Here is a 23,533-nt window from a genome sequence, read left to right as displayed (position 1 = left end):
TGTGGTGTTGTTGTTGTTGGTGTTAGAACATCTAGCATAGGGGGGTTTATATAGGGGAAGGCAAGGCTTCATGAATTTAATTTCCAAGGAATTTTCTGGTTGCACCACACAGCTCCAACCAATGAGTTAATGCCACGTCAGCTCTGCCATGTCATTCAACCAATCAGGAAGCTCCAAAATCAATCCCTAATCTTTCCAAATATATTATTGCTGATTTTCCCAAGATTTTATCTGATTTTTCTCTTAATTTTCGGCCAAAATAATCTTGAGTGAAAATAGGAATGAATCGGGACTTGTTTTGGACATTTTCTCCCTTAAATCTCTCCATGGTTTTATCCTTAACATCCTCCCCTTGATTTTCTCTTGATTTCCACATTAAAATTGCAGATTTTATTCTCTAATTTCAGCCAACATATCTTGAGGGAATTAAGGAACGAATCTGGACTTGTTTTGAGCTTTTTCTTGTTGCACAATCCCTTGAAACTCTCCCTTGATATTCTCCTTGATTTTTCACGTTATCTTCATGATTTCCCATGGCAAAAATCAGATTTAATCTCCCACTTCATCTACAAGCCATGTAGTCTCCTAATGCCTTCAGATTTCCTAGCCTCATCAGGATTCCTAGTCGGACCAGGAAAACTCTATTTCTTCATTTCAGCTCATTTCTGCATCCCTTCTGCCTTTAAGCTCATTTCTTCTCCATTTATTCAATGTACCTAGAAAATAGAAACTAAATTAAAATTGATTAAGTAAAGGAAATAACTAAGCAAAATATAGGGAAATAACTATTAAAACATCGCATTAAAATGCTCCTATCATCTATTGCAATAGAGCGAAGCTTATGCAGTCGTGAAGTAAGTTGCTTATTCTGTAATTTCTTTTTGTTTGTTTTGGAAACTTCAATTTCAGTGATTATAAAAAATGCTCTAGTTTTGTTGCTATAGGAAAACTTGTGTGAGCCCTGCGGATGCAGTTGCACAGAAAGTAAGCAATCATTTTTCTTATTGGGCTAGGAAAGGGATTACGAATGTCCAAAAAAAGGGATATATGGTTTTCTTATATCAGTCATCTCTGTGGAGTTTGGTTATTAACTTAAGCAACATGTTTTTTCTTTACTTCGGGATACACTGTTACGTTATTGAATATTAATCACTCTTCTTGGCTTTGTTTTCACTTCTAGATTTCAAGCTGCCTGGTATTCATTGTAGTTGGAGTTGCTTTAGTCTTATGCCTTCTCATGGGTTTTGGCATTCTTTGGTTCAGAGGCTGCTTTGGAGGCAGGTTGTCTGGGAGCAAGGTAACATAGCAAAGATCTTTTGCATGTAATTTTTTTGTGCAATAGATGATTATTAAACTAGCTTTTTTGAATTCAAGGCATGTTTGATATTTCATATTTTGACGGTTCATTGCTGTCACAGGGCATGACAATTCTCAGTCCATGGATATTTTAGTGTTACTAGATCTGGAATGTCCATTGATATTGATAAATGCACTCAATGAGTTTTTGGAATTAGTTCTGTTTATATGTTTCTTTGGCTTGGCTTGGGAAGGAATGCACCATTTTACCTAAAATTGCTGTTGTTGGCTTTGCTTTTGTCCAGAAGATTGTCCTCTTGTTTGATGATTCACATAAATTCTTGACATGCAGGAGACAACCTTGCAATTTTAAAAGCAGATGTAAAGAATCAAATGAAGCTTGTAAACAGCTTAAAGAAAAAATCACTTTGGTCAAAGACTTTTGAAGAGGTACAAATGTGATCCTTCATGTAGCTCTCTTTGTGAGCACGTTATGCACAGAATATATAGAAAATTTCACTTATAGTCAATTTGGCAGCAGCTATACATAAAAGGACCACCTAATGTCTTCTGTCTTTGTGTCCACAAGAAAAAAAGTGTCGAGTGATTTCAGGTTTAATGTTTCCTGACAATATTGATGCGGCTAAAATAGCCTCACAATTTAACCCTGCAAAATGTAGTTGTCAGTATAGGATAAGCAGTGTAACATCCCGTATCTTAAATTACCAATTTACAAGTTAGGTGGACGGTAAACGACCGTTATTTTCACTTTTACTGTCGTTTAAGTACTTTTAGTGGCCCTAAAAGTTGACTTTTTGATCGGGCCAAAATTTGAGGAAATGTTCTTCATGAAAGTTGTAGGGGACGTTAAACCGAGCGCGTGCATATGTGGTACGTAAAAATCGGAGCTCGTATGCAAAAGTTATAAGCGAAAGATTGAAGTTACTGTTCATGGTAATTAATATATATATGGAAAATTACTGTTGGTAGATTTCCATTTTTCGGAAATCCACCCCAACTCGGTAACTCTCTCTTCTCCTTCCCCCGACCCTTTCTCCTCTTCGGTCCGAATTCTTCCTCCTTCGATTTCTTCCTCCTCCGGCCGACCCACGACGGAATCCGGGCACCGGCAGGCTCGCCTTCTCTCCCTTGTCACGCCTGGGGTGGTGTTTTGCGGTGGCTTGACCGGTGGAGCTCGGAATTGAGCTGTGAAGATTACTGTAGCCGATCGGAACTTTCATCGATTTCCGGCGATTCCGGCCGTTTCCGGCCACGAAATTGGCATCGAAGGTTCGGTTTTTGACATAGATCATTTCCCCTATGGCCTTGTATCATGATTTATTGTGTAGAAGTCGAATTGACGAAATGAAATTCTAGGGTTCTTGGAAATTTCTGGGTTTGTGTTCATCAAATGATTTCGGCTGTTTTTATTTGTTATTTGGATGTGTTGTAGTTGAGAAAGAGGTTGGGTTTGTTGTTTTGCAGATACTGCCAAAATTTGGTGGCCATTGGAGGTGGTGGCCGCCGGCGCGTGGGGCCCCTGTAGGTCGCGCCTGGAGGCGCGTAGGGCAGCTTTTTAATTTCAATTTTTAGCCCATTAAATCCTATAATTGAGTAGAGCTTGTTTATGAAGTTTGGTAATTTTTGGAGGAGTTTGGAATTGTTTGTGAATTTTGAAAGTGTGGAGTTTCGGTTGTTGATTTGTGGGAATCCGGCCTTCGGATTTCCCTTATTCCGTCATGGAATACCTTAATCGACGGATTGATATAAATGGTGAAGTTTGGCTTGAAGTCGAAAGGAGTTGGAGTTGCTAGTTTACGTGGGGTTTTCGGGATTCAATATAGAATCGTATTGTTTTATCGAATTGTTGTTTACGGAATACAATTGTGTACAGGACGAGATACTGACTCATCGCTCGACGAGGATCCTTACGCTTGGATACCACGCTAGCCGTATACTGTGAGTGGACTTTTATTTTTAAATATTGATGCATGCAATTATTTTCTTAAATAATGCTCTAGTTTTAATCATATTACTTATTGAGCAAATGATTTGATTTTCGGAAATTCGATCTCGGTTTATCTCGTGGATTCGCTCTCGACAACGAGTTTCAAAGGTTGATTATGACTTATAATATTATTTGACAAATTGCTTATTTCCGAGGTAATTTTCCGGAATTAAGTATATTTCTAATTGCCGATTTAAGTTCCTGGAAGATTCTCGAGATGAGTTTCGATGGAGTTGGATTTTCTTATATATTTATCGACTTTCGGTTTTGGCGTTGGGAATGCCTTAATGATGATTTCGAGATTTTTCTGGAATATTATCGGAAATGGGATTTCCTAAATAAATTATAATGATTTATTAATTCTCGCCCATTTGTTTATGATTTCGAGACTATCTTGGCGTGCGGGGTCACGTCGTTGAATACATGGATTTTATCTTAAGAGATTTTGGAGAAGCCTTACAGATTTACTGGTTTTCGATGGTTTCTCCTCACCATACGCGGGTCATGTGATTAGGTCTCCTCCTCACTGACTTTGTGTTGGTGAGTGGCAGTTGAGGTAGCTTATTCTCCTCCTCACTTACTTTGTGTTGGTGAGTGGCAGTAGAGGTGATTTATTCTCCTCCTCACGTGGGTGGCAGTCGAGGTAATGTTCTCCTCCTCACACAATCTATGTGTGAGTGGAAGTCGAGGTTATTAGTTCTCCTCCTCGCACAATCTATGTGTGAGTGGCAGTCGAGGATAGGTAGAGCCTGGGAGGCTCCATTACCCGTATGGTGATATTTCTTCCCCATATCCTATCATTACTTGACTAGCGGGGCCTAGTCTGATTTCCGTTTAACCAGCAGGGCTGGTCTTATTCTGTTGAGTATCGGAGTTTCCATCCTTCCTTTCAGTTGTTTGGGACTAGCGGGGCTAGTCGGTTTTCTTGAGCAGAACTCCTTTTGTTTCGTTTCCTAAATCAGTGCATGCATCGGGAGATTTTTTTTAATAATTAAATGTGGGGAAGTATAAAATCTCTTTTGTTTAAAATTGCTTATTTTTGTCCACTCACACTAACGTGTTTTCAATACTTTCCCCTGGGCCCTTCGGTTTCAAATGCCCAGTTTGCAGGCGAATTGGTTGAGGTCGGGCGTACACGGAGTTGAGGCATAGTCAACAGCATGGCTTCTGTGGTTGCCTTTGAGTTAGGTTGTCTTTATTTACCTTTCTATTAGAATTGCTCTGATTACCTATGGGATTTATGTTTTTCAAGTTGAGGTTTGTGTTTTGTGAATTGGAGATTGATGTTGAGTTGGGGAGCAGGGTAGCTCCAGAAGTATAAGGATGATTTGATTTAGAAGTGTAAATGCTTTCTACAGGTTTTGGGTAGCCCATTTTAGGGGAAGTTCTGCCAAATTTTTGGTAGAATTTCTTCTAAGGTGGGCCCCGCAGGGCCACTTCGGATTTCAGGGTGAAATCCGGGGTGGGTCCTGTCAGTTGGTATCAGAGCATTAGGTTGTCAGATTCTGTAGACTCGTTTCTATTCTGTTACCTTATATGCTAGGTGTTGCCCAGTACCTCCCGAGTGATGGCCCGACTGCAGCGGTTCCCCATCGTGTACTCTTCGGTGCTGTGGTATTCATCAAGTGTGTAAGGTACATGTCTAGTGGGTATTTCCTTCAAGTACTATGCCTCGTGTACGCCGACCTCATAGGAACTTCACTGTGTATCGGATTATCTTCATTTCTTATACTTGTCCGGTTGTGGTAGGGTAAGAGCACTCTACCTGGTTGTGTTGTGCTATGAAATGTGATTCGAGGAAATGTTGCGAGTAGCTTTTCCTCGATGTCAACGGATTATTGGAACATGGTTTAGGGTACAAGACCGGAGTTTGATGGTGTGTTTCATTTCTGGAAATGAGCAACTACGGTTTGACCTATCTTTAGAGACTGTAATTGATTCAAAATCATGATTGTTGGTGGAAATAGAATTGTTAATTATGGTGGTTCTGTTTGGAACCAAGTTTAAGCAAACGTGTGTTGTGAGGTGATTGATTGTAGAGCAGTTTATAAAATACTATGGGAAGTTGATGGAGGTCCCTTGAGAATCTTAGTGCAAGAAACCGATTGTAGGTAAATCTGGACTGGAATTTCTTCAATTGGACAATTTATGTGGGAATTGTGAACGTATTACCTTTTGGTAGACAGCGGAGGAAAATTGAATAAATATTCTGAGTTGTATAGCTGGATGCCATGTTTTCTAGTGACTGTGGTCACTGAGGATGGTAAATAAGGAGTGGAGGTGATAACAGTAGATAGGAGATTATAAGTGGAATGAGTCATTTTGGGTTGTTGACCTGACTGAAACAATTGATAGCTTTGTTTGGATTAGAAGAATGTGAATTCTAGATATTTTGATTTATAATTGGTCAAATGTATGGGAAAACGGATAAAGAGCGGGTTTTTGAAGCTAAAATGTGGTGGAAGTTTGAAGAATTGAGGAAATGATTAAAGTTATGACTTCGGTCCATATTTCTAACTAGTAGAATTAGAATCAACCTTTAGTATGTAATATCATGCCAACAGGTGTCCTTTTAATTATATGTTTATTGAGATGGTGGAATGTAATATCAGAGAATTTTTCTTAGGTGATATCGCCAGATATTTGTAGTATTTTGAGTGGGATTACTTTATGATACGGAATGTGATTCGAGTTTTGATTAGTGAAGTCTTGGTGATTAATTGTGATAGGTTTTGGTGGAACTTTTGATCGACAGTTTGGTAGTGACTTTAGAAACATTGTTAGTGGAGTAACTTTTATGGAAATGAGTTTTCTAGTTGGTTCCGGAAATCTTTGAAGTCGGAAATATTTGAAGTTAAAGAATTGACCAGTATATTTAATTATATTGGATGAAGCATATTGAGGTTTGCCTTTCTAATGAAATAATTCAGCATATTGGACGATTAATTTGAGGAATTGGATCGTCATGCTGTAAGATCACTTTTAGATTCGGGTGTTGTCTTAATTGATACAAGGTTGGACGAGCGTCCTTCGTTTCTCTCCAGCAACTTGTTCGAGAAAGACCGGGTGAATGATGGCTTGTTGTTTTGGAAAAAAAAAAAAAACTGTTTGTTGATTGTGTTGGGTACTTGTATTAAATGTTTTGATTTGGGGAAAATTGAATGAGTTCTTACTACACTGGTGTTAGTATAGGTGGAAATAGGTAAGTCTGTTGAATTGTGATTCTTACCTTGATTAACATTTCTGTCCTGTGGTGACCCTTAATCGAGAATTTAGAAAGGTGAATTTGCAGACCTCTAGCTTTCTATTCGAAGGTAGTGGAATATAAAAATTTTGTACAAAAAGGGGGAAAAGTGGTTCGTTTATGTTCCATAAGGTTTTATCCTTTCCGATCTCGTGGATTTGAAAAATTGGCAGTTTGAGAAATTATAGGTCCGCAGTAGCTGCATAACAATTGATTGTATTTGATAAGCTGCTGTCTACATTTAATTTGAAAAAGGAGTAATCTATAAGGAAAATTTTCGATCTTGTTGCTTCTTATGAGATTGAGGCTTGAGATATTTAGTATGGTCATTTAGAATGTCGCTGAAGCTAAAGTTTTATTGAATAAGTACTGTTTAGAAAGTGGATCTCTAGCTACTTCATCCTCAGTCAGTGAAGACAATGACGCTTGGGAATATCGACTTTGAGCCATGCAAGGGAGAAAGAATTGACTACTTTGTGGTAGTCTTGTACGGAAATTTAAACGGGAATGGGTGTGTGGTACTCAAAGAGTAACGCCTTGTGGCAGCCAAAGAAACTATTTGAATAGGAACTTATCGGTTTAATCGAAGTTATCCTACGTTACTTTTGACAATTGTGGGATATTTACGTAAACGACATTTAACCAGAGATCTAGGCACAAACGGACAAAATGAAAGTGTGGTCCTGTGGTGGTTAAGGAAATTGGTAGTTTTAGACTTGTGGGGAATCTGCGAATATCTTATGGTGTTTTATTAGCGGTTGGACTTTCCCACAAACCCCTATACGAATTGAGAACGTATTAAATGTGGGTCAATGTATTTTCACGACGTTGTTAGTGAACGGGTTAGATCTTCCCCGTACGAGTTATATGAGAATTCTGTGAATGCTACTGTTCCAACCGAATGGTTTGTGATGCCGATACCTTGCGTCATTTGGGCTATTAGCGGACACGAATTTCTTGACGCCGAAATTCAGGTACTTGTGAGATTATGTTGCTACATTATTAGGCAAGGCATGTGCTTCGACTTGGGTGTTGTTAATTCGGGGTTATGAGCATGTTTTATTTTTATTTGTGTTGTTGGGTTGTCGGAGAGTCTATTGGCTGTTAAAGTAGTTGATCTGAGGTGGTAAAAGAAAACTTAACCAAAGGAGAGTCGACAAGTTTTGAGATTCCGGCGGCATCGGATGGGGCCTTCCTGCGATAAGTTTTGGGGATTATGAAAGAAGTTGTTCTTGCATGTGTTAGAAGTTGTTGCATCAATATCTCGTTCCCCTTGACACGCTAGTCAATTTTCCATTATGTGGTACTCAAAGTATGATTCATTCCAGTCACCGACCTCGGTTTAACCATAAGTCTTTATTCTCGAAATTCTACCATGTGTTCCTGCTCACATATTCGAATCATTTACGGGTTTCTTTGAACATAAGGTTTTTCAATCACGAATGGAGGTAAACTTTTCTTGTGGGATGGTTAAGTTCAGCGGGGTTACTATGGAATCGATTGAATTATTGTGACGGACAAGGTTTCAGTTTACGAATTGTTCATTTCAAGTATTGAAATTCTTTTCTAGTTGATTAATTCTTGAACCAGATTTGGAGTATTAACTAGTGTTGGAAACCTTGTAGTCCATTAAAGAATCTGGTATATACAGAGTTGGGAACTTTCAACAATGTTGTATCTGTAATGATGTAGTTGTGAGGTTTTGTCATACAGTTGGGTGGAAATATCCTATGTAGGGCTAGTGGAGATCATCAGAGTTTTTTTTGTTGATTGCCGATTTGAGGTTACGAAAAGGAAAGTTTAACTTAAGGGAAGAGTGATAAGTTTCGAGATTGTGATATTTTTGAATTAAATGGTGTGCCGTTTATGTTCTAACCGGCATGAAATTTCGAGGGCGAAATTTTTATAAGGAGGGGAGAATGTAACATCCCGTATCTTAAATTACCAATTTACAAGTTAGGTGGACGGTAAACGACCGTTATTTTCACTTTTACTGTCGTTTAAGTACTTTTAGTGGCCCTAAAAGTTGACTTTTTGATCGGGCCAAAATTTGAGGAAATGTTCTTCATGAAAGTTGTAGGGGACGTTAAACCGAGCGCGTGCATATGTAGTACGTAAAAATCGGAGCTCGTATGCAAAAGTTATAAGCGAAAGATTGAAGTTACTGTTCATGGTAATTAATATATATATGGAAAATTACTGTTGGTAGATTTCCATTTTTCGGAAATCCACCCCAACTCGGTAACTCTCTCTTCTCCTTCCCCCGACCCTTTCTCCTCTTCGGTCCGAATTCTTCCTCCTTCGATTTCTTCCTCCTCCGGCCGACCCACGACGGAATCCGGGCACCGGCAGGCTCGCCTTCTCTCCCTTGTCACGCCTGGGGTGGTGTTTTGCGGTGGCTCGACCGGTGGAGCTCGGAATTGAGCTGTGAAGATTACTGTAGCCGATCGGAAATTTCATCGATTTCCGGCGATTCCGGCCGTTTCCGGCCACGAAATTGGCATCGAAGGTTCGGTTTTTGACATAGATCATTTCCCCTATGGCCTTGTATCATGATTTATTGTGTAGAAGTCGAATTGACGAAATGAAATTCTAGGGTTCTTGGAAATTTCTGGGTTTGTGTTCATCAAATGATTTCGGCTGTTTTTATTTGTTATTTGGATGTGTTGTAGTTGAGAAAGAGGTTGGGTTTGTTGTTTTGCAGATACTGCCAAAATTTGGTGGCCATTGGAGGTGGTGGCCGCCGGCGCGTGGGGCCCCTGTAGGTCGCGCCTGGAGGCGCGTAGGGCAGCTTTTTAATTTCAATTTTTAGCCCATTAAATCCTATAATTGAGTAGAGCTTGTTTATGAAGTTTGGTAATTTTTGGAGGAGTTTGGAATTGTTTGTGAATTTTGAAAGTGTGGAGTTTCGGTTGTTGATTTGTGGGAATCCGGCCTTCGGATTTCCCTTATTCCGTCATGGAATACCTTAATCGACGGATTGATATAAATGGTGAAGTTTGGCTTGAAGTCGAAAGGAGTTGGAGTTGCTAGTTTACGTGGGGTTTTCGGGATTCAATATAGAATCGTATTGTTTTATCGAATTGTTGTTTACGGAATACAATTGTGTACAGGACGAGATACTGACTCATCGCTCGACGAGGATCCTTACGCTTGGATACCACGCTAGCCGTATACTGTGAGTGGACTTTTATTTTTAAATATTGATGCATGCAATTATTTTCTTAAATAATGCTCTAGTTTTAATCATATTACTTATTGAGCAAATGATTTGATTTTCGGAAATTCGATCTCGGTTTATCTCGTGGATTCGCTCTCGACAACGAGTTTCAAAGGTTGATTATGATTTATAATATTATTTGACAAATTGCTTATTTCCGAGGTAATTTTCCGGAATTAAGTATATTTCTAATTGCCGATTTAAGTTCCTGGAAGATTCTCGAGATGAGTTTCGATGGAGTTGGATTTTCTTATATATTTATCGACTTTCGGTTTTGGCGTTGGGAATGCCTTAATGATGATTTCGAGATTTTTCTGGAATATTATCGGAAATGGGATTTCCTAAATAAATTATAATGATTTATTAATTCTCGCCCATTTGTTTATGATTTCGAGACTATCTTGGCGTGCGGGGTCACGTCGTTGAATACATGGATTTTATCTTAAGAGATTTTGGAGAAGCCTTACAGATTTACTGGTTTTCGATGGTTTCTCCTCACCATACGCGGGTCATGTGATTAGGTCTCCTCCTCACTGACTTTGTGTTGGTGAGTGGCAGTTGAGGTAGCTTATTCTCCTCCTCACTTACTTTGTGTTGGTGAGTGGCAGTAGAGGTGATTTATTCTCCTCCTCACGTGGGTGGCAGTCGAGGTAATGTTCTCCTCCTCACACAATCTATGTGTGAGTGGAAGTCGAGGTTATTAGTTCTCCTCCTCGCACAATCTATGTGTGAGTGGCAGTCGAGGATAGGTAGAGCCTGGGAGGCTCCATTACCCGTATGGTGATATTTCTTCCCCATATCCTATCATTACTTGACTAGCGGGGCCTAGTCTGATTTCCGTTTAACCAGCAGGGCTGGTCTTATTCTGTTGAGTATCGGAGTTTCCATCCTTCCTTTCAGTTGTTTGGGACTAGCGGGGCTAGTCGGTTTTCTTGAGCAGAACTCCTTTTGTTTCGTTTCCTAAATCAGTGCATGCATCGGGAGATTTTTTTTAATAATTAAATGTGGGGAAGTATAAAATCTCTTTTGTTTAAAATTGCTTATTTTTGTCCACTCACACTAACGTGTTTTCAATACTTTCCCCTGGGCCCTTCGGTTTCAAATGCCCAGTTTGCAGGCGAATTGGTTGAGGTCGGGCGTACACGGAGTTGAGGCATAGTCAACAGCATGGCTTCTGCGGTTGCCTTTGAGTTAGGTTGTCTTTATTTACCTTTCTATTAGAATTGCTCTGATTACCTATGGGATTTATGTTTTTCAAGTTGAGGTTTGTGTTTTGTGAATTGGAGATTGATGTTGAGTTGGGGAGCAGGGTAGCTCCAGAAGTATAAGGATGATTTGATTTAGAAGTGTAAATGCTTTCTACAGGTTTTGGGTAGCCCATTTTAGGGGAAGTTCTGCCAAATTTTTGGTAGAATTTCTTCTAAGGTGGGCCCCGCAGGGCCACTTCGGATTTCAGGGTGAAATCCGGGGTGGGTCCTGTCAAGCAGGGATCGTTCAGTCCGGGGATTGTAGGGTACACCTACACAAAAAGGTCAATTAACAAATAAAAGAATAAAATGGGGGTTTTGAGATTTGGTTCCTAATCTACTTAAAATAAAAACAAAACAAATAAACCTATATACAATGATCGACTTCCCTAACCTAGACCAATACCACTCAGAAATTCATTTCAACATGCTACAAAACTGTGCCCATCTTGAATGCATAGATAAGAGCCCAAATGAAAAGCCTCAGCGGATCAATCCATTTATCTGATTCGTTCTAATGTAGGCTTGGATCGGAAAAGTCCTTACCAAGACTAATACTACTAATTTTCGAAAACACTCAGCGTAATTCTCTTAACTAGTAGTATTATCTAACCCTCGAATCAACTCACACGTGTAAATTAACCATTACACATAGAATTTAACACGTAATTTCCAGAATCGTTTAATCATTAAAGCATGATTTTTACCACTTTTTAGAACTAATTGCTACTTGTTTAACTCAGCGCCTTAACAAATAATAATTACTCTTGGCAAATTAAGCAAACACACAAGAACTCTCACCATTATTCTTGCATGCAAACTTATGAACCTAACTCTGAAAATTACCTAAACACATAAAAGGGCACAAGATTGTAACATGCATCATAAAAGAATTCTCAAAATTAACTCAATAATAAACTGAAAATCTCAAAAATATTAATAAAAATATTCTGAAAATCTCATGTCTCCAATTACACAACTCGCAAATCCAAACACACAAAACCGAAACAAAAATTATAAGTAGAGTCATAGTTACACTTTGAAGCTTTCCTCAGCGGCTTAGCAACAAGGTGATGAACTCGTCTCTGCTATGGTGGTGGAGCGTCCTTGACTCAGCGCTTAAGAACTTCGTAGATTGATGGATGGATGGTGGTCACGGTCTTGTAGGTGTTGGAGGTTGGAGAAGTGAATTGGGCAAAGTCTTGGAATAGCTTTTGGCCAGGAAGTGATAGGCCGGGAAGTGATACCAATTCTATTCTGGACGTTGCCTATTTATAGGGGAGCATTGGTTGGCTTTTGTCGATCATACCCTTCATCATTGGACGGATGGGATTGCATCATAATTCCGTTAATTTCCCAACTGAAACGTCTCCTTTATGGCCTTAATTCCTCTCATAATGGGGTCTTTTAACAAGCTGAAACGTCTTTCTCTTATTTATTTTCCAGTTGAAACATCTTTCTCCTTTATTTCCCCTTCTTCATTGCTTGGTCAAATGTCTTAAATGCTTTATTTTATGACTCCATCATTGCTGGTTCCAAGAGTTCCACCAGGCAAGGTTTCCTACAACAAGCAGGAGAATATCAGAATTTTCTATAGAAAATAAAGGGAATTAAAATGTAAAGACCGCAAAAACAGTCGACAGTGAGGAATCCTGATCCAGCTAGGATTTTTCATGAATTTATCTTTTTCCGCTTATTTCACGCCAAACACTCTACAATACTCTTAAAATGACTCGATGACTCAAAACACGAAACTTAAGGGAGAAACAAGGCTAAAATGGGGCATATACTCAATAATATTGTCGCACTTTATGCTCCTATCAAATATTAGTCATATGCATGTTCTTGTGAAGTAATGGGGTTAAAGTCGGTCCTTTAATCCTTCACCAGATAAATCAATAATATTTACTAATTCTTTCTAATATCTTATTTTTTTACAGGTTATGCCGAAGCTTGTAGACATTGTACAATTATTGCACTTCAAAATTCATGAAGCTTTTGAAAGTACTGGTATGCTGCGTATGCATTCAAAACTTGGTCTAAGTCTCTAAGTCTCTAAGTCTCGAATGACCCCCTTGATTTATCATTAATATAATTTTGTATCCTCATTTTAAGGCCACCATTATTATAATGATAATATAATATATTACTTTCAAGCAGGCTTTGATAGGATAGTGCTAGCTCTTTCTAAACCAAAAGAAAGTCATTCATAGAATCTATTACCATCGAATCAGATATTCATTTATTATACTGCTATTTCTTCAAACAGAAGATGATAGATTTAAGTGTTTTTAAGTAGAAGAAGGTGATCATGATTTGTAGAAAGTTTCTTGATGTCTTCCCCCTCCCCCTTGCAGATGATGATGAACCAGTGAAATGTTCTCTGAGGAACTGTGAAAGGTTGGGGCCTGCTAGTACTTCATTACAAAATGTTGGAAATACTTGCCTAGAATATACTTGCAGTTAATATATGGATTCTCCTTTATCGTTAGTCTATCTTTGCTATCGTTTGCAGATAAACCACTTATGAGAAATTTTGTATCAAACTGCTCAAGGCTTTGAACTGAGATGATGGAAATGAAAGGCAATGTGGAGTCATTGGGAGATCAAGCTCGGAACACCCAGCAAATTGTATTATTCTTTATCATCATGTAAATCTTATGAAATTAGAAAGCTTGTTAAGCTAATGAAATGGATTAATGCTTTATGAAATTGCCTTTGTTGGATCTATTGGAGTTTATTATCAAAGTTGTTTTTAGTAAAATATTAGTGTCACTTTCATACCACTCTCAACTAAGTAAAAACAATTGTCCAAGGGAGCTAACACAACTAAATGGATAGCAAAAATTGTTGTTGGAGCCATTACAACACAATAAGACTCTACATTGAAACCATTGTCCAATAAAAATTCAAACAACAGTTTTTTTTTTTTTTTCTTCAGAAACATGCAGTATCAAATACAAACAGACAATGCTTTCTTCAATTTTCTGTTGTCTTGTTTAAATCCAGTCCATAGAAAACAACTAGTCAGGTGATGTACAACCTTCATTCAGACAACAGTTTATTTACAACCCAATGTTTTCTGATTCTTCTTCACAAGTTTCTCTCTTCTAGCAGCTGTTGTCTGAAATTGATTTGCACAAGAGTTAGCATACTTGTCGCTGTTGTTCTTTCTGGTGTTCAGACAATAGTCATGTAGGTCGTTGCTGTTGTGCAAAATTTTCTCAGACGACAGTTACGTCCTATTGTCTGATTCACCTATCAGACGACATTGAGATAGACAACAGCAACGTGCCTTATCAGACGACAGTGAAAAACTGTCGTCTGATTCATTTTTTGGCCTAGTGAGTTGAAGATTGAAGAACTATGAACATCATTCCAGCTTTAGTCACTTTAAAACAAAGGAGTAAATTTAAATTTGTAAGCAACAAAGACGTACGATGAAAACAAATTAAAATTAATAAAAGATTAAAAGTTGCAGAATGTTTGTTAACAAGAACAATTTCAAGAGTTAGTTTTTGATGTCTGCCAAAGGCGTAAAGCTTCCAACATTCAAAAGGTAACTATTGGCTCTGCAATAACTATTTGTCATATTCAAAGTAGTATTAGATCTGAAGCCATAGCTAGTCATAAGAAAGTGAATAGCTTTGGAGAAAGGAAGCAAAACAGAGAGAGAGAGAGAGAGAGAGAGAGAGAGAGAGAGAGAGAGAGAGAGAGAGAGAGAGAGAGAGAGAGAGAGAGAGAGAGAGAGAGAGAGAGAGAGAGAGAGAGAGAGAGAGAGAGAGAGAGAGAGAGAGAGAGAGTCGGTTTTTGGGTGAAGGAAAAGAAAAGGGTTGTTTGTGGAGGTTGCTGTGCTCGCGTAGTTTGTGGTTGCCGAAAGACAGAAAGAATCAAAATGGGTCTTTGGGAAGGGTTTTGAGTTAACGGGTTCCAACAGGTTTAGCACGCAAGGCCCGTTAATTTACGGGTTTTTTGCGTGCGGGCTTTTCTTAGCCCGGATTAATAAACGGGCGGGTTTTTAGCGTGCGGGTATCGTGCGGGTTTGTGGGTTACGGGTTTAAATGTCAGGCCTAATATCAAGCAATCTCGTTTATTTAGTCAGTTGAACATGCTGAGAATCTTGCAGGAAGAATAGCAGTTCTCTTTGCACGGGAACAAGGGTTGTCTCTAGTGATTTTTAGACGAATTCAATGCTTCTTGCCAAAGCTAACAAGCAGGTTGCCATTCCCCACATTTCTCATTTGGATCGTGTGTATGATAACGTTATATATGGACTTAATTTGGTTCCAGGTTCTATATTCCGCCATGCTTATCGTCAAGCCAATTGTGTAACTGATACTCTAGTTAAATTTGCTTCTTTTAGGAGTTCTAAATCATTGAGACCTATTCTCGGCTGATTTCATTACTGATTTTTTATCGATAGATTGTACCTACAATAACGAGCCGACTATTTTAACCACCACAGGTGGTCGAGTTGGTAAGAGCCTCCAGGTGTGGAACCCTCATACCCGGGTTCGAATCCCGCCGACGCTTATTGGAGTTAAATCCCAATATATTCTTGGTGGCCAGGGGAGAGGAAGCGTTTTGACAAGATCCCCCGTCTCTGGTAGGGATGGCAAAAATCCCCAGCGGGGCGGAGCTCCATTGGATACCCGCCCCTAATGGGGGGAGAATTCAGGGACAAATGGGGAATGGGGATGGGGATCCCCAATCCCCGCTATCTAAGATTGGGGATGGGGCGGGGATGGTATTGTGATCCCCATCCCCAAACCCGCCCCAATAATATATACATATATTTAACTTATATATATTTTAATTTATTTTTTATAATATAAATCACAAATATATACATTTACTACTTTACTTTAATGGTACACTTTTACTTTAATGGTGTTTTGACTTTTGCACTAACTGAATTATGATTTATGAATTTAATCATATTTTAAATTTATTTGTTGTAGATTTTGATTTTAAAAAATGCAATATGAGAAAAAATTATTTTATTTATTAAATTCTTATTGGGGATTTGGGGCGGGTTTGGAGGCTTAGTCCCCAATGGGGATGGGGACGGGGAATCCCCAATATATTTTTATTAGGGATTGGGGCGGGGATGGGGGTAGAAAATGACCCCGGGGATGGGGATGGTATTGTGATCCCCATCCCCAACCCGCCCCATTGCCATCCCTAGTCTCTGGGCCTAAGAAGCCTTTGAGGACACCGTGTGATTGAACAATAAAAAAAAAAAAAAAAACCGACTATTTTACTAAAAAAAAAAAAATTGTCTTTTATTTTATTTTCTATAACGCCCCATTTGAGCGGAAAACAAACAGATGCCCGTTGAGTAGAAAATCGCAACGGTCGCCTTTTCGAAATAACACCCCACCACCACCACCACCACCACCAGAACCTTCCAAATATTTTCTCTTCAATTCCCAACAGATTTTCAAATCTCTCTCTCTCTCTCTCTCTCTCACTCACAGAGTCCGAATTCTTGAACAAAAACCGAAGCACCATTCAAATCCCTAATTCCAAGTGAAATTTCAGGAAGCAAAGCCACCATGGGCGGCGACGAGAAAGCTAAAACAGTGGTTGAAGAAGAGCCCAAAATCCCAGTGTTCACAGTCCTTAAGAACGGAGCGATTCTCAAGAACATCTTCATCGTCAACAAACCCCCACCACCGCCACACTCGGAACCAATCTCGTCCGTCCATCAAGAAACCGAAGAAATCTTGATCGTCGGACGGCACCCCGACTGCAACATCGTGTTGACTCACCCCAGCGTCAGCAGATTCCACCTCCAAATCCTCTCTAATCCCTCCTCCCACAGGCTTTCCCTCACCGATTTATCATCAGGTAGGTTTTTCTTTCAATTTTTGTTTTTTCTCTAGGGTTTTTGCTCGGACTCATCTCTAGTGTAATTGCAGTCCATGGGACTTGGATCTCGGAGAAGAGGATTGAGCCAGGGGTTCGAGTAGAGCTGAGGCAAGGGGACACGCTCAGGGTTGGTGCTTCTAGCAGGCTCTACAGGCTTCACTGGATTCCTTTGAGCCACGCCTATGAACAAGACGCACTCAGGGTGAGACCAATTGTCTTCTTTGGCTTCTCTGCTTTGAATTTCTTGATGCGGATTGAATTGGTTAGGGTTTTTGTTTGGCTGCAGCTGATTAAGGTGTTCGTTGAAATGTTGATAACAAGAATTCAATGTGTTGCAGGTTCTGAATTGTTTGCCAGTTGAAAACGCAGAACCTGATTGTTCTGATATGAATTTTGAGGGTATGGAGTCTTTATTCTCTGATGAAAATATGGGATTAATTCAACCTCCGGTGCCTCGAGGAGGAGATCAAAGTGAACAAGGTGTTGGCAACTCATCAGAAGATGATTGTGAAGAGAAAAAGATGTGTGAGATTCCAGAAATAGACCAGGTAATTAAGCAGTTGTGCATTTTATTTTACAAATGAATGTGTGTAGATTTCTCTCTCCTGTATTTGTTATGCGAGTTGAGTAGGTGGAGATATAGACTGTAAGATGTTTGTTAAAATGATTACAAGGATTTTCTTTTGCTCTTGTGTGTGTTACAGGTTGTGAATATTTTGCCAATTGAAAAAGCAGAATTTGAATCTACTGAATCTCTAGTCTGTGGTGATAATTTGGGATTTATTGGGCGGAAGGAGATCCCATCAGCACCTCCAATGCCTGAAGAAGAAGACCGAAGTGAACATGGTGGTGAGAACTCGTCAAAAGTTGTTGGCCAAGAGAATGTGTTGTCAAGCTTCTGCGCCTTTGGAACTGAATCGGTGAACCTGTTTTTTCCTCTTGAAGACTCTACTTCTAATTCAAAGGAAAACCAGTACGTGCAACTAAATTGTGTCACAGGAGGTTCTGAATTGGAAAAAGACCAGGGACAGAGTGATATCTCTGGTCTTTCAGCTGGACCTTTTGTGATAGAGAATTCATCCTTGCTGATCCGAGAAGTCCTTGCGGAGACGAAACATCAACAAGTTGAAGAAGTAAATCTGACCCCAGAAGCAAAATCAGACTCGCTGGTTAATCTGGATGGCAAAAGCTCTATAACGAAAGACCATGGACAGGCTGATCAATTGTGTCTATCTTCTGAACCTCTTGAATATTCCGATGACAAGGAAGAGGGTGCCTATCCTGCTGCGCAAATACCTGGGACAAATGCTGACCAAAGCTCTTTGAGCAAAGACCATGGACAGAATGATAATGTCTTGTGTCTTTCAGCTGGACCTTTTGTGACGGAGAACTCATCCTTGCTGGTTGGGGAAGTCCTTGGGGAGATCAACAATCAACAAGGTGAAGAAGAAAACCCATCACAAAAACCTACCTTGCTGGTTAACCTGGATTTTGAGATTTCTAATGAAATCAGATGTCTTGTTGATGAAAGACGTGGAGAAACTGAAAAGAGAAGTGTGTCACCCAAAAACCACCATGAAAAGAGGGATACCAAAACCATCTCCTCTGTGCCTCTTGTCACAGATTTTGTAGACTCATTTTCACCAGACAGGGATCTCTCAGAGAAAATAGATGACAAAGAGAACCAGACTCCACTATCTATCTGCACTGCAGGAGGACAGCCTGAATCAGAATTCTGTAATAGCCCTCCCCTGAGATCCGAAGATAAGTCAATCTTTGGAGAAAGCATTTGGGAAAGAAGAGGTAAACCTGCTAGTGCTGTTACGATTCAAACAGAGAGAAGCAGAGAAAGAACTACTGTGGAGGCAGGAATTGATAACGATAATGAACAGGCAGGAATTGATAATGATAATGAACAGAAGGTGGAAAGCTTTACTCCAGACAAGGAGAATCTAACACCAAATACTCTTCGTCTGAGGTCCTTGAAAAAGAAGTTTGAGGTAGAAATTAAGCTGGATGATACTCAAGAGGAGCAGGAAATCTTTACTCCTGACAAGGAAAACTTCACACCAAATACTCTTCGACTGAGGTCCTTGAAGAAGAAGGGTAAGCTAGAATTAACCGATTCCAAATCCCACAGATCATCCTTGTCGAAGCAAAACTTCAATTCCAATATCCCTAGAGAAGATCTGCTTGTATCTCCAGGGAAAGAGAACCAGAAATTGAAGGATATCCAAGAAAGCAAATCAGTAGAAACTACTACTGGGAATCAAGCAAGGCTGGAAAAAAAGTTGATGCTCACAAGCAGCACGAAAAGGATGCCATTCCAATCACTACTTAAAAGTTCTGCAGGCAAGAACAGCACATCAGAAGCTTCAGTGCCCGATGTAGCTACTAAAAGCAGCACATCAGAAGCTTCAGTCCCCGATGTAGCTACTAAAAACAGCACATTTCTTGCTTGTAGTCGAACGAAGGAGAAGGTCAAGAATACACTCTCTGTAAGTTGACTAACACTAAACGTTAAATTTGTTTCAAGAATTTATTCCTGTGGCTCTAAGTAGCTTTATCAAGTATGAACTTACTACTCAAAAATTTAATTTTCAGAATAAATTTGCTGGAGAAGGAAAGAGGGGCTGGACTATGGTTGCAGACACTAATACTCTCCTTCACAAGGAATCAAGGAAGTCATTGCAACTTCTACAAGGTCTTAAGGGGACTCATTTGATCATTCCAAGAATGGGTAATGAAATTTGAAGTGATTCACATATATCATTGACATTGCCCGAGTATAATTTATTTGTACAACCGATCCTAATGATTGCAACTGCTTTTATCTCAATCAGTTATACGGGAACTGGATTGCTTGAAACAGTGTGGCAGCCTGTTCAGAAAGAAAACAGAGGCTTGTTTGGTTCTGGAATGGATTGAAGAGTGTAGGGTAAAAACAAATTGGTGGATCCATGTCCAGAGTTCACTGGAAGATGGAAGACTGATCGCTCCAACCCCTCCTGCTTCTCCACTGTCTCTATTTAGTGAGGACAGTTGGGGACTTACTTCTGGAACAACAAGCTCGTTTCCCTTCTTAAGATGTAAGAGTTCTATGGAACTTGTATCGCCAGCAGCAGAAGATCATATACTTGATTGTGCTCTTTTACATAGGAAGATGAGCAATGAGGGACAACTTGTTCTTCTAAGTAGTGACATCACCCTGAAGATCAAAGCCATGGCAGAGGTAATATTGCAACTACTATAGATTGTCCTTCTATGAGTTATGACACTATCAGATCACCCTAAACATGTCTGTCTGTTTTGTCTCAGGGTTTGATTTGTGAGACAGCTCAAGAATTCCATGAGAGTCTAGTGAACCCGTCTTCTGAGAGGTTTATGTGGGCTGGTAGCTGTCCCCGTGGGCGTACTTGGTCCTACTTAGCTGACATAGTTTTGGCGGAGAAGTATAATCGCTGCCAACTGAAGAAGTCATCAAGGGGGGAAGGCGCAAAAGGTCTCAAGCTCATTTTACTCCACAATTCTCAGTATGGACAGATCCATTAGATCAGCTAAAACTCTTTAGCCTGTATTGCAATAGGTTGACTGGTTTTGCTTCTATCAATCACTTCAAAATTCTTATTCTGTGGTGATTAATTGCAACAATGCAATTGATATGAGCATGAAATTCTGGAATCGAAGTTATATATGGTATCTTCTAATAGATATGATGCAATTTATGTTTGAAGCTTGGACAAAAAGTAAAAGGCACAAAATGCAAGCTTGGACGAAGTTATATCTATCGTATCTTCTAATCATTTCTTGTTCTTTTACATTTCTATTCAAAATATAAAAAAAAAGCCTCTAATTCATTAGACAAACTGACAAACCAAGTATTGTCTCTTCAAGCATTTGGCGAAGCTTCACCAAGTCGAGAACAGCATTGTTTGGTCTGAGTTTTCGTACATCGTCTTGTAGCAGAGGGGGTGGCCTTGTGTTCCAATCCTTTGCCATAATCATTCTTTGACCATCTTCCCTCCCAAACCAACACAAGAAAGAGAAGTAGATGGAAAACAAGAGTGCCATTTGGGTAGTACAGAGAACTAAAGAAAACCATTTATTCAAGTTCAAGAAATCACATAATACATGGGGATCACCTAACTTATAATTGTTACAGAAAATGATACACCTGGTCCGAGCAGTCATCAGTGTCACTAAATTTTTTTGGAATTTGACTCGCCACCTGTTTTCTGAGTGTAATTACAGGACCCTGGCATAAGAAAAGAGAATGAACTCTCTGAATCTTCAAATGGGGGTCGAGGGAACTCATGAAACCCATCAAAATTACATGTATCAAAATTCAACGGCGAGAAATAACTAGTAGGATCGTCGACACTTTCTTTCACATCCATAATATTCTGAACTAAACCACTGCCACTTGGCACAGTGGAGCCAAAATTGAAGTTGATGCTACCAACTCCGTTTGGTGCTTCACTACCTTCCCCATGTTCAGATGGCCCAACAGTTGTTTTTGTTTCGTCCAGGGGAATGGCAGGAGTGTGACCTTGAAACAGCGCAATATGTCCAAAAAGCTTGTCTTTCCTGGAGAAGGTTGTGCCACAAGAACAAAGCCACTTGTCCTTACCACAGTGCTTCTCATGAGTTTTCAGATCTGCAATAACGGAGAATTTCTTGGTGTTGCACCTGCTGCAAGTGTAACTTTTGTCACAGTGGGTTCTCTTGTAGTGATTTTTGACACATAAAATGGTCTTCAAAGGCTGAAACTTCTTGTGATCCTTGTTCCGCTTGCAGCCAGCATAAGGGCATGAATACCTTTTGATGAGTGTTGGTTCAGAACTAGATTCTTTGTTGGGCTTTGCAAGTGCAGCTGGGGTTTTGTACTCGTCTCCATGACCTCTCATGTGCATCCTTAAGTTTGCATCCCTCTTGAATCCCTTTCCACATATAGCACAGAAATGAGTGTGTGGTGCAAGGATTTCTTCTTTCTCTAGCTGTAAGATTTCATAAGTACCAGGCGGAAGGTTCTCGCCATCATCAGCATCCTCTTCATCTTTTGATTCATGTTCTTCAATGTTGTAGCTTTGCTCAGTCCCATAGTTAGTGATCAGGTCAGTTTGGTTGGGCTGTTCAGATAACTTGCTTCCGCTATTAATTTGCAACTTAACCGGAGCTTCAGTTCCTGCTCCAGAAGAAACAAATGAACCACCAAGCTGCCCAAACTGTCCCACAGAAGATGTTGCAGCGGAAAGCGTATGCTTAACGGATGGAAGAAGACTACCTGCCGTAGAGATCAATTGAGCTATGATTGAAGTAAGATCAGCAGTTATGAGCTGCTGTTGTTGAGCCACCAGCTCATCCGGTCGTCCTAGAACTTGTCCTCTCCGGCCAACAATCAAATGCACTAAATCCTGGAGCTGATGGATCTTTTGTTCCAGGAACGAAAGATTGGTCAACATTGTTCTTGGATCCCAATCTTGAATTTTACTGGCATGGAGTATCTCATTCATCTGAACATCTTCTCCATCTGCAATTGTTTTCTCATTGTTGGAGTTGCAAGGAAGTGAAGTTTGATCCTCGGACGGCTGGCTGAGTTTCTGGAAGGATGGTTCAATCCTCATGCCATAATCTAAAATAGAGGGATCTTCCCACTTGTTTTGATGCTGGTGTGAACCGAAATTGGCAAAAGGCGGCCGATCCGAGCAAGCCTTATTTCTTAAATCCTTTGCCCAGGGGTCTGCACAAACCTTATCTTTATGATCCATTTGTCAACTTTGCTACCTTATATACCTGAGGTAACAAAAACCAAGACCAGCTCAGCCGAAATTAATATGCAATGACAGGAAATCCAATCACAGTTCATTGCAAATAAAAGCTAAACTAAAAAGCAGTTGAACTAGCTTGTATTCAGTAAATTGACCAAACAAAACGAAAAGTAGTATTCAGTCAACAATATCAAAAATTTAACTGATTATATCTAATTCTTATTAACAATTACAGATCAATTCAAAGAAGATCCCTTAAATTCAGAGTTCAATATGGCTGGCATACAGATTTTTCTATCTTTGTGTGTATGTGGCATAAAGCTGGAATCTTTTCACTAGACCCAAATCAGTCTAATTCTTGTATTAAGGAACCAAAAATCCCACAAAAATATCATGTCCAAACTGGCAAATCAGAATCAATATGAGTGACAGAAGATGAAAAGGATAAGATTCTAGGAAATACAAAAGAGCACCTTATGAAAGAGAAGTAAATCAAAGTGTAAGAAGAACCCTAGAAAGGGAAATAAGAAAAATACCAGATTGAAGATGGGTTGGAGGCTTTTTGCTGTTACAGACTCATACTTGAAGAAACGCCAATGGAAGGGAAGGGAAAACCAAATTGGAAATCTCTGTTACAGAAAAAGGGAAGGGGTGGGAGTGGGTCCCCACAGCGATTCCCGTCAATCCCGTCAATCATACCGTCCAGTTGTCGCGTGTGTATGATTTGATTGACTGTTTAGCTTCCAAGCCCATTAGTGGGTCCCCAACTTGCAAAAATTGACTCGGTGTTCATTTATTAGGAGGCGGCGGAGGAGGAGGGACTGGGGTGAGTGACCTGGTGGCGGTGTACTTGGTGATTTACCTGGAAGTTGCTGC

General features: G+C 39.8%; 3 protein-coding genes across 4 annotated transcripts; 2 read left to right on the top strand and 1 right to left on the bottom strand.

Moving 5' to 3' along the window:
- The first annotated feature begins 823 nt into the window (after window positions 1-823).
- LOC133735324 (protein PSK SIMULATOR 1-like) lies at window positions 824-13,844 on the top strand. Its single transcript, XM_062162744.1, has 6 exons — window positions 824-984; window positions 1,181-1,297; window positions 1,649-1,746; window positions 12,956-13,025; window positions 13,373-13,415; window positions 13,531-13,844. Exons 2-6 carry the CDS (start codon window positions 1,228-1,230, stop codon window positions 13,532-13,534), a joined length of 285 nt encoding a protein of 94 aa, XP_062018728.1. The 5' UTR covers window positions 824-984; window positions 1,181-1,227; the 3' UTR covers window positions 13,535-13,844.
- A 2,518-nt stretch (window positions 13,845-16,362) lies between these two features.
- LOC133736027 (FHA domain-containing protein PS1) lies at window positions 16,363-20,598 on the top strand. Its single transcript, XM_062163463.1, has 7 exons — window positions 16,363-16,868; window positions 16,940-17,091; window positions 17,228-17,437; window positions 17,594-19,387; window positions 19,494-19,629; window positions 19,733-20,121; window positions 20,208-20,598. The coding sequence occupies exons 1-7, from the start codon at window positions 16,574-16,576 to the stop codon at window positions 20,439-20,441; spliced, it is 3,210 nt and encodes a 1,069-aa protein (XP_062019447.1). The 5' UTR covers window positions 16,363-16,573; the 3' UTR covers window positions 20,442-20,598.
- Window positions 20,599-20,968: 370 nt separating this feature from the next.
- LOC133736028 (protein SENSITIVE TO PROTON RHIZOTOXICITY 1) lies at window positions 20,969-23,533 on the bottom strand. Of its 2 annotated transcripts, none has more exons than XM_062163466.1 (2): window positions 23,131-23,533; window positions 20,969-22,682 (listed from the first exon to the last, which is right to left on the bottom strand). In XM_062163466.1, the coding sequence occupies exon 2, from the start codon at window positions 22,655-22,657 to the stop codon at window positions 21,089-21,091; it is 1,569 nt and encodes a 522-aa protein (XP_062019450.1). In that variant the 5' UTR covers window positions 22,658-22,682; window positions 23,131-23,533; the 3' UTR covers window positions 20,969-21,088. The 2 variants fall into 2 exon arrangements, with proteins under 2 accessions (XP_062019450.1, XP_062019448.1); XM_062163464.1 differs by having other exon boundaries at window positions 23,194-23,531.

This window comes from Rosa rugosa, chromosome 3 (genome assembly GCF_958449725.1).
Source record: "Rosa rugosa chromosome 3, drRosRugo1.1, whole genome shotgun sequence".
Lineage (NCBI taxonomy): Eukaryota > Viridiplantae > Streptophyta > Magnoliopsida > Rosales > Rosaceae > Rosa > Rosa rugosa.
This window is presented reverse-complemented; position numbering and strand designations above follow the sequence as displayed.